The sequence below is a fragment of the Varanus komodoensis genome, unplaced genomic scaffold, assembly GCF_004798865.1.
Source record: "Varanus komodoensis strain SLA01 unplaced genomic scaffold, ASM479886v1 scaffold20_1, whole genome shotgun sequence".
Classification (NCBI taxonomy): domain Eukaryota; kingdom Metazoa; phylum Chordata; class Lepidosauria; order Squamata; family Varanidae; genus Varanus; species Varanus komodoensis.
In genome coordinates, this window is record NW_025335587.1 from 3152671 (window position 1) to 3163581 (window position 10911).

The following is a 10911-nucleotide window of genomic DNA, read 5'->3' on the forward strand; positions in this document are numbered from 1 at the left end:
GAGGAAGGAGAACCAGTGACTGATATGAGGGAACAGGCACAGATGCTAAATGACTATTTTGCCTCTGTGTTCTCCCCAAAGCAGGACGGGGGATATCTGCATAGGAGATTAGATGAGGCTGGGGACTTAGGGGCACATATTAGAGTCACCACCCCTTGAAGTCGAGGGGCTCCTCAGGGCATTGGACATTACAAAGGCGCCAGGCCCTGATGGGTTACACCCGAGAGTACTTAGAGAGTTGGCAGGGGTTCTCTCATGCCTGCTGGCCTCCATTTTTGAGACCTCGTGGAGAACGGGTGACGTTCCAGAGGACTGGAGGGTGGCATCAATTGTCCCAATTTTCAAAAAGGGTAGTAGAAAGGACATGGGGAAATTATAGACCGGTTAGCCTTATGTCCATTGTAGGAAAAAGAATGGAAAGGCTCATAATAGAGAGAGATCTATTATGGAGGGAGGCTGACAGCCACACAACACGGCTTCCGCAAAAACAGGTCCTGCCAGACAAACCTTGTGGAATTCTATGACGAGGTTTCGAGATGGCTAGATGGAGGGGATGCAGTGGATGTGGTATACCTGGATTTCAGCAAGGCCTTTGACAAATTGTCCCATGATATCCTGGTGGAGAAACTGAGGAGTTTTGGGACACACCAAAGCACTGTCCGGTGGATTAGGGCATGATTGACTGACTGAAAGCAGAAGGTAACCATTAGTGGAGAATCATTGGGATGGCAGCCAGTGACAAGCGGGGTCCCCCAGGGCTCTGTCTTGAGGCCGATCCTGTTTAATCTTTTCATTAACGGCATGGAAGAAGGGATGAACAGTCTGCTGATCAAATTTGCAGACGACACTAAAACTGGAGCAGTGGCCACAACTGAGGAGCAGGTACTCCAGATCCAAAAGGATCTGGACAGACTGTGGAAGTGGGTAGGAGACAACAGGATGGCGTTCAGTGTGGATAAGTGCAAGGTCTTGCACTTGGGGCATAGGAATAGCTGTCATAAGTACAGGTTAGGTGACAAGTGAGTAGAGAGCAGCACTTGTGAAAGGGACCTCGGGGTATTGGTTGACTGCACGCTAAACATGAGTCAGCAGTGTGAACGCCACCCTTGGTTGCATAGCCAGAAGTGTGGCTTCTAGATCAAGAGAGGTATTACTACCACTCTTCACGACTCTAGTGCGCCCGCAACTGGAGTATTGTGTTCAGTTTTGGGCCCCTCATTACAGAAAGGATATAGCCAGGTTGGAGTCAGTGCAGCGTAGGGCCACAAGGTTGGTGGCCGGTTTGCAGGGGATGCCGTATGAGGCGAGACTGAGGGAACTGGGTCTCTTCAGCCTGGAGAAGAGGACACTCAGAGGGGGTATGTTGGCGACATACAGGTATGTGAGGGGATGTCACATGGAGATGGGTAGAGACCTGTTCTCCCCTGCAGAGGAAGGCAGGACACGCTCCAATGGAGCAAAGCTCAGGGAGCCAAGGTTCCATTTGGATGCCAGGAAGCACTTCCTGACAGTCAGAACCCCTAGGGTGTGGAATGGGCTTCCATGAGAGGTTGTTGAGGCCCTATTGGTGTGGGTGTTCAAGGATAGGCTGGATGTCCACATGGTGGGCATGTTGTGAGTGGAGCTGGCTGGTGCCGGAGGTCAGACTAGATGGCCCGAGAGGCCCCTTCTGACTCGCTCTGTTTCTGTGTTTCTATAGGGGTCCTGCTGTATTTCCTATTGTCTTTTAAGGAAGGCAAGTAGAAATACTGTGACCTTGCACAACAGTTATGTTTTGTGTTCAAGGCAGAGTGCTTGTGGCTATCCAGTTGTAGCTGGATTACAGTTCCCATCATTCCTGATCATTGGTCATATTAGATTGGCTGGGGAGAGTTGGAGTCCAACAACATCTAAAGATCCACATTCTAATTTTATGTTAAATTTAAAATGCAGTGAGAGTTCTTAGACGTTTATATGTAATTTGCTTTCCATTCAAGACATAAAAACGTAAAACAAATTCTTTTGATGCCTTTTGCATCCCTTCTCTCGCAGGGTGGACAGCCCTTTTACTCCTTAGAGTCACATACAGAAGCAGGACATGGGAGCTGTGTGTCAATGAGTGAGACCAGGACTAATGTTCTCCCTGTGTGCGATAAACACATACACACTTACAGACGTAGAGATAAGCACAGAGGCATACTTCCTTGCTCCTACACAGACACACTTACATATAAACACACATAGACCTTAGTTTATTGTAGGGATCTGCATGACATAACAATCACTAATTGGGGGTTGTATATCCCAGATGGTTCCTGGCATACACCTTGGCTCACTGTGGGTAAAATAGACTCTTGTGTGCCATTCTGGGCCATTCTTTCCCTTGCACACATGCATATTGATTCTTCACTTTCCATTTCTACCCCCCCCCCACACACACACACAGACACTCCTCCTCCCAACACTCCAACACAGAAACACAATCTTTCCTCACTCTTTTTCATCAGCTGGATAGGGCAGTAGGAAAAAGTCTGCAAACTTAGTCTATTATTTTTGCTAATGTAGTAACCTAAAGAACCCTAAGGCAAAACTGTTGGGATATTGCTGTGCTTTTAAAAATGGCTTTAACCCAATTTTCTTCAAAATTCTTTCTGTTCACTAAGTTCGGGATGAGTCAAGTATCTTTTCCATGTTTAGTGTTATAAGTCTTGAAGCAAAGCCATAATCCCTTTAATATTAATAGCAGATCACTATTTGATGTTGAAAATACATTTTCTGCACCCTCAGTCACTCATTTCAGTACAGCAATGTAGGATGATGAATATTCTCAGAGACTTCTCTTGCAGATTGATAATAAATATAACAGCCAATCTTTCCAAGCATTTTCACTTTTGTTGTTACCTTATTATAAACAGTTTTAGAATTTCTAAAACATTTGTTTTTGTCCCCCTTAGAGCATGGTTGAATCAATAAAGCATTGCATTGTGTTGCTGCAGATTGCTAAAGTAAGTATATCTGATAACAGTACAAAGTTTGTCCAGTATAATACTTTCAGAATAAATTGTTTGGCATTGATCTTCTGTGGTGGTGAAGTTGTGGCAAACAATTCAATTCAGCAGTGAAAGGGGTACTACTTCATTACCCTCCTTTTGCTTTCTATGGGTGGATTGCAAATTAGTGCCCATTTGGGTATATCAGTAAACTGTCTTATAACTTGAGCAAGTAACTTCTCAAACACTTTTGAACAGTCACTTGTATGACAGAGATGGCTTATTCAGATGCTGGGCCTTTCGTATTAAATCAGTGGTGAATAGACTTATCCTTCAGTTGTGGTAAAACATTGCTACCATCACACATGTTCTGACGTTGTTCTTCATGTTTGGTTTGGGAAGGTAGATTTAATTTCTTTTGATGTCTTATGCATTCTCATGCAACTTATTCTGTCATTTTTGTGGAAATCCCCAAGGTAAGGCAGAAAGAAACCAGTGTGAACAGATTTAATACATAGTCTCAGAGTGTGTTTGCATGTACTAATCTGCTTTAAATTTTGGATTTATGTTCTAACCTTAATAGGCCTAGTAATTCCAAACATATAGTGCTGAAGTTCCTGCCATGCCAGAAATGGGGGCAGGGGGATGAACACTAACTTTTGTGGCATAACCAAAATTTCTAATCATAAATTGGATTATGGAACTTTTCTACATGCTTAAAGCAAGTGAACGCCAATGTATTTGTGCTCAAGAACAACACAACACATTTTTTTAAAAAAGACAACTTCATTTATATTCCCACATAATGGTTTGCCAGGAAAAAAGGAGGGTCTTGTTGTGGGATAGGTAGTAGAATTATATTTGCTCCTTCAGATTGGACAAGAAAATGAAAGGTATGCAAACCTCAGCATTGGAGGGGGAAAATACTGTCTTCAAACCTGACAAAAAGAATGAGTGTGGCATGACAGAAGAACACTACACAGAATTGTTGCTTGCGCCATGCAGCTTAGGAAATGGCTTGAAAAAAAAGTTGTCATATGCCACTTAGTCATCCCACTGTCCAGTGTGTTCTTGTGGTAGGAGCACAACCATAGTTTACATTGCATCATCAGAATCTTGTGACAGCGGTTACTGATCACTGATAAGCATACTGAGAACTATAGTGTTAATGTCTTATAATTACAGAAAATATTAGTTTGAATTTATTTATTTATTTATTGAAACATAATTATTTCAGGACCGTTCATATTCCATGAATTTATAGCCAGGCTTGGCAATTTCTCCAGAGAAAAATAGAAGTCCTAATGGAACGATAGAAACAATGTGTTCAAGAAGGTTTTGAAGTTAACATTAGAAGGATATCTGCTGGCAGAATGGATAGGACTTACAGTAACCATGAAGTGAATGTCAGTCAAGACAGGCAGAATTGGTCCAGATGGACTGTTGAATTGATTCCAAATAAAGCACTTCCTTACCTTGGATCAACAGTATTTTATGCAGAATTTTTATTTATTTATTTATAAATAAATTTTTAGACCTTTGCATAATTACAAAGCAAGTGCAGTTCAATTTTTAGACTTTTCTCCTTTCCAATTTCCCCATATCCATGTCAGTTAAAACTTCAATAAAAATAGAAGGAAAGGAAAAATGAAGAAAAAGCAGCATACTTCCAGGAAAATGCAATAAATGCTGTTGCTTTGTCTTCATAACTCATTCAGGATAAGGTGAGAGCTCCTCTATTTCAAGCCTATACTTGGAGACTGTTTTGTCTTTTAGGTCTTTGTTAGGCAATACTCAGTTTCTCAAATGTGATGGATTAAGGTAAAGCAGCAGTTTGCTCCAAAGCACAGTATACTTAACCACTTTGCTCTGCATCAGTGTATGGGCAATTTTTTTTGGCCCCAAGAGCCACATGCAGTGCTGAGTGATGGGATGGAGCTCGAAAACGTGTCTCTCAGTGCACAACATGGGAAGGTTTAAACACCCTTTCCTCACAGAAAATGTGATGGGATGGGGACATTGCTGTGCAAACAATAGTGCAGCAAAGATGTTGCCACATTTCTGAAGGAGGGTGAAGCCAAAGCTCTTCCGCCTTCAATGAGCCTGATACAGATGTTGCTGTTAATAGCAGTGGGAAAGAGGTGATCTCTGCATCAGAGTCATTAGCAGGAGAGAAGGGCTTTAAACTTGCCCTTCGCTCGCATTCTGTATGATGAACCCCCAAGGGCCCTGATACCAAATGCCCTTTAAAGAGCAATGGTGGCCCATGCTTTGCATCACAGTGGTGCACCCGGTGGCTCTACGGGCTGCAGACAGAGCAATTCAGGACTATACACAGACCACAAGTTGCCTGTATATGTTCTGCATTGTGCTTAAAACCAAGAAATAGCAAGTTATGCAAGTTAAATTGGCCTATGGTGTGTTGTGATTTCAGCATTAGGTTGCTATTGCCCTAGTTTAACCCAGTCACACCTGGGATAACTCAGTTAAACATGGGATTAGTATATCATAATTAGACATTTTGTCTAGATAAAGTATAACTTCAGGCCTAGTGATACAGTTGGGACTTTTAAAAGGAGGGATTCCATTGGCTGAGACAAAATCCATATGTGCTTTAATGTATTTTTTCAGTTCATTGATTATATTTCAACTCTATTAAGGCAATATTTGTGCTAGCTACTGAAAGCCATGCTTTTCTAGCTCCTTACACAGTAATATGTCATGGGCTGAATGCTCTATTCTGTAGGATAGGTTCTATGAAATCTATTACCTGTTTGTTCCATAAAAAAGAATTCAAAATAGATACATTTCTAAGCTTTTCATAGCCTACCAGATAGCATGGCATAACAAGAATACAATGTACGATCATGCATTAGGTTGAGAGAATGAACCTCTCCCTTGCTTTAATAGCAGTTTTTGTTCTATCATATGCAAACTTTTACCTACCCCTGGTTTTTTGAAAAACAGAGCCTAGTATAGTGATCAATGAACGTTAATAAATGAGTTTGCATGGCACAGCAGCCTATGCTCTGAATATCTTTATTGTGTGACTTGCTTGTGGAACAACCCATGATGTGTTTGACAGCTTATTCTCCTCTTTCCCATGTTCTTCTTGAGTCCTTTTTTCGGTTTTTGAGCTTCATGCTTTTGCCAGTAACAGCTGCTCCACCAGTTTCCAAGCAAGACTTTGAAATGACCACCAATGACTCATTACCCTTTGGGGAAGGGAGCACAAATGTGCACTATTTGTTTACAATTTTGTTGTTTTCCAGTCCTGTACAGGCATGTGCCTACAAAAGACTGAAGCATAGAGCCTTCCCTGGGAAATGTCCTATTTACGTAAATGTCTATTGTCATAGTTCAGTAGGCAACATCCATGGGCATTAGCAAAATGAGGATGTATGTATATCTTCCCACCTTTGAGTGTGACCCTCTAGTTTTTTAGTGTTGCCTTGACTATTCTAATTCCATTCCATCTTTCCACACTTCCCCAAGCCACTAGGTACTGTGAAGAAGATAGATCTACATCCTACCCCACTTCCACAAACACTCTTTTGACAGCTATCAGAAGGATTTTATTTTTAGTATTTCAGTTCCTTTTATTATTTTTGTACAGATAAATTTACAGCTCTGTAATTTTGCATATATTTCCCTGTCAGAAGAAATTGCTCAAATTTGCTAGAAAGGATGAGAGAAAATAAGCCTTTGTTATCTCATATGAACCCTGTCTATGTCACAGATCTGATAGAGTATATTCTCTTTTTATACTGGCATTTAAAAACTAATAATGTGATTACAAACTCTCATTCCACCTTTATATAGATAGATATATGCATCATTAGTCACATTTCCAGTAAATTTGTTAATATATGATTTGGCTGATTCCCAACATTCTATGGTGTTTCTGTAGTCTCTGATATGCCTTTTGATATTCTGCCACTTTGATTAAAATAATCACTAGCACTGTTTCTTATACTTATTCTTTACAGGATATTGCTCATGCTAGAGTACTGAAGGATTCTGTAGATATGCTCCCAATGCACAACTACTCTTAAAATGCCTAGAGCAGTCTTTCAAGGCATTGTTTATATTGCAAAATCATGTGTCAATGTAGTGTTGTGTAACAGATATGTGACCTGACCCTCATGTGGTTCTGACTGCCCTCAGCTGTTACTGGTATCTTTGCTCTGTATTCCTGTATGAAATCCTGGAAAACTTTACATAATTTTTGGAAGAGGTGTAACATAAGCTCTGCTGTTGCCACTTGATTGAACCACTGGTTATCCCAGGATTCCACTGGATGATGCTTTTGGTTCCAAAGATGACCTGTGATTAAAAGAAGACAACAGTTGGGCATCTTTAACTTCTGTGTTGCTGGTTGCATCCTGACTTTTTGTATCTTGTTCGTATTGGCAAAAAGCAACACACAGGTGACATCAGGTAAAAGTAGCCTGCATGTCATTGCCTGGGATCCATTTATTTGTCATACAGATTTCTCATTCTTATGTATCATGACATTCATATAGAAACTCCCTTGTGCATTCTCTACTTGATTAAACCTGAACACAAGTTTTGATTTAGTTTGTCCTATATTTGCAGCACATTAAATGTACATGCAGTGTGGTGTTTCATTTATTTTATCAATTTATAGCTTGGATCTTAAAGTAAGGGAACTTTAAGAAATTCATGGAAGGAAGGTTTCCTATTCCCTTTTCTCCTATACAGCTGCCTGAAAGCCACTCTGGATGTCAGCATCCTTCCTGAACAGTGGGAGTTGCTGAGAAGGAAGGGATGGGCAACTTTCCTTATAACACTTTTCTTAAGTTAATTTAGGATACCAGACCAATTTTGAGAGATTATACCTCTCCCAGCAGTCCCTTCATTCCATCCTACATAGTTCAGAAGTCCCTACAATTCTTCAGCAAAAAAGAGAGAAAGCTATCCTTCCATAAACTTGCTTTAACAGATAAGTAGCCTTATCCAGATTGGAGTGAATAGAGTGCACAAACCATCCAGCAGCACCCTTGCCTTGTCAGGACTTAGCTTCAATTTATTGGCCCTCATCTAATCCATTATTTGCTGTAGGCACTGATTTCACACCCCACTACACTTTGTAATTTTTAAAAAAAATATCTTTAATGTGTTAGTCTTAGGTGCACAATAGTGCACTTACAGCTGTCCAATATATAGTCTTGCATGGCTGATGTCCTTGTAAATTTCAGCTATCTCAAAGGGATAAAATTGCAGTTGATAACATAGATGGAAATTGGCAAGGCGAGACTACATTTATAAGCTAATTTGCACACAGTTTCTGAGGTGTCAGTTGAAATCACTGCTAAAGGGAACATTTGGGTAATGGGGTGGTGACATAGGAGTGAAATTAAATAAAAGGGAAAAGTAAGTGCACTGAAAGAGGTAGTAACATGATCTTCCTTGTAGCAATGGGACCCTCTAGATTTCAAGCGATGAATTGACAGTTCTCGGTATACTCAATATTTTTGATACTTTTGATGGGTCCCCAGCTGCTTCAGAAGGGAAAATATTCCCCACTTTTCACTGCTCCCTTTCAGAGCAGATGACATGACTCCCTGAAAATTAAAAAAAAACAAACAAACCCTGAGAAGATCATTAGTATGCTGACAATACCTAACAAGGTCAGACCCCACCTGTTCAAAAAGTTAGTTGAGAGCCATCAGTTGGGAAGTTCATACTTAGTATTACCTAGGATTCATACATAGTATTGCATTTATTAATTATTCCCAAGGTGAGGAAAGGGTAAGTTTTCAAGTTTCCAACTTAAGTCCAAAAATTATAATAGCAAGTGTAGTTATCCCCTAATCCAGTTGCATTTTGAGAAAGGAAAATCTTGTGCGTATTGGCTTGATGATTGATAGATTGAAATACTGTCTGTAGAACTGAATTATTTCTCTGTCCATTCTGTTTCAGTTACACTGTTCAGTGACAACTCCTAAAAGTCACCTGATATTTGTAACATGACACTTGTAACTGAGAGAGATTTGTATTCCTTACTGATTCAAACAGATTCAACCCCTGACCCCACTATGTGACCTTGGTCTGGTCATACTCTCTTAATTTAACTTGCCTTAAAGGATCGTATGATGCTTAGAATGGGTTGGGAAAGGAAATATGTGTCATGTTCATATAAACTAACGCAAGATAATATTTATAACAACTTGATATGTTAATATTTGTAACATTTTTCCTTAAGGACCAAAGTAATGAGGAGAAGCACGCAGATGGACTTATAGTAAGTTTAAATGTAATCTTTTATCTCCCTTTATTTCTGCAGAACATTAAAGCTACAGTCATGTGAATGCAGGGACTTGAACATCCTCTCATCTAAAAAAATTCTTCCTGTTGGTCTTGTTTCTAGTATCTTTTTCTCTATATTTCATCACTTAAAACTTCTGAAATCAATTACCACTGCCACAATTAAGAATATTAAATCACATTTTCTCTTATTAGAATACTGTTTTTAATTAAGACAAAGCTGCTAATAAGATGAAATGGGGGTGATAATTTCATCATTGAATTGGATCTGATAGGATCTTAAACTTATTGGCTGGTCAGACAGCCTATTTCTTTAATTTTTTCCTGTTCTTTTTACATGTGTTTTTATATATAGTTTCTGCTTTTGATTTCTATTTGTATATAGTGTTCTGACTGCTGCTTCTCTTCTTGGTAGGAAGATATAATAGCAATTTAGCTTAAATAAGTCCAGCGGAGTCTTGTGCAGTTTCTAATCTTCTTCACTTGTTTTTAACTAAGTCTGTAAATACTTTAATAAACTGTAGAGTATTCAAAGTCAAATTTCTCCTCATGGGTGAAAATTGAAAAATAAAAATCTTCAAAACCATTTTTTAAAAGTTTACGTGTTGGGCCCCATGGTAGCCAAACACAAATGCATGATGGAAGGATGCAGAACTTCTAAGATTTCTCATATCGTAATGTTGTGAATATAAAGTAGCTTGTTTCTGTGTAATTCTGTGAAACATAAGGCAGTATCAGAGAAAATTTAGTTGCAGAGCAAGTTTCAAACTTAAAAGAGAAGTCTGGATTCATATACATGTAATATTTTTAAAAGAAAGATGATCTTTCTTTCTGGTCTTCAAATGGAAATTAAAAGTGAGCCCTTGTTTACCCTATGCAGAGATAGAAAATAAAATTAAACATCATTGGTATAATTCCATATGAGTACTGCAGTATTTGAACCTATTCCCATTTTGTGGGGAATGGAGATTGACAGGTGGCCAAGGAACAGTAATTTCTTTAGGACAATAAATCTTGTGATGAGTATAGTGTAGTTAAAGAAGCCTTGGCTTGTAATAACACTTCATGCTTTGAATTTCTAATAGCAACAGTACTGAGTTGCTATATAAAACATATATCCCAGTCCCGAAATACACACTGAGCCCTATATTCAAAGCTCTTTCAAGGAATCAGAGCCACAAATATGCTTTCTACAATAGCTAGCCTGTGTACACACACTAGTTTTTCAAAGACTTGAAGTTTGTCTTTTTGAGGACATAATGGTGTCCTCTGTGATTGTAGGGATTGTACTCTGCATCCCTGTCAAGAATATGCTTCTGTCAAGTCCACCAGTCTGATAACGCAGACCTGAATAACACCCACAGTGCTGCCTTGATATGCTCTGGGGGTTGCTCAGGTGCACATCAACAGTGTGAAGACTTGGCTTGTCCTGCTGTCATGATTCATGCTTAAGCATGAATGTGTTCATCTGTTTCCAGTCCATGACAGTTTTGCAGGTATCCCATTGTATCTATTACATTCAATCTCTGGCTTTTCTTTCTAAAGCTACCCACCTAGAAATTTAAACTTTTTTCATCTGCAGTCTCCCCTAACATGCATTCTTGGTACAGAATTTCCCATTTGTCCACAGCTTTTCAACCCTTGAACTGTA

General features: G+C 39.5%; 1 protein-coding gene across 3 annotated transcripts in view; it reads left to right on the forward strand.

The window, feature by feature from the left end:
• Nucleotides 1-10911, forward strand: part of OSBPL9 (oxysterol binding protein like 9) — a 77086-nt gene that overhangs the window by 38807 nt on the left and 27368 nt on the right. For 2 of the 3 annotated variants that reach the window (XM_044429850.1, XM_044429852.1), the window contains 2 exons: nt 2934-2984; nt 9199-9237. In XM_044429850.1, coding sequence (XP_044285785.1) covers nt 2934-2984; nt 9199-9237 — 90 coding nt within the window. The remainder of the gene's footprint in view (nt 1-2933; nt 2985-9198; nt 9238-10911) is intronic. The other variant, XM_044429851.1, reaches the window with a different exon arrangement.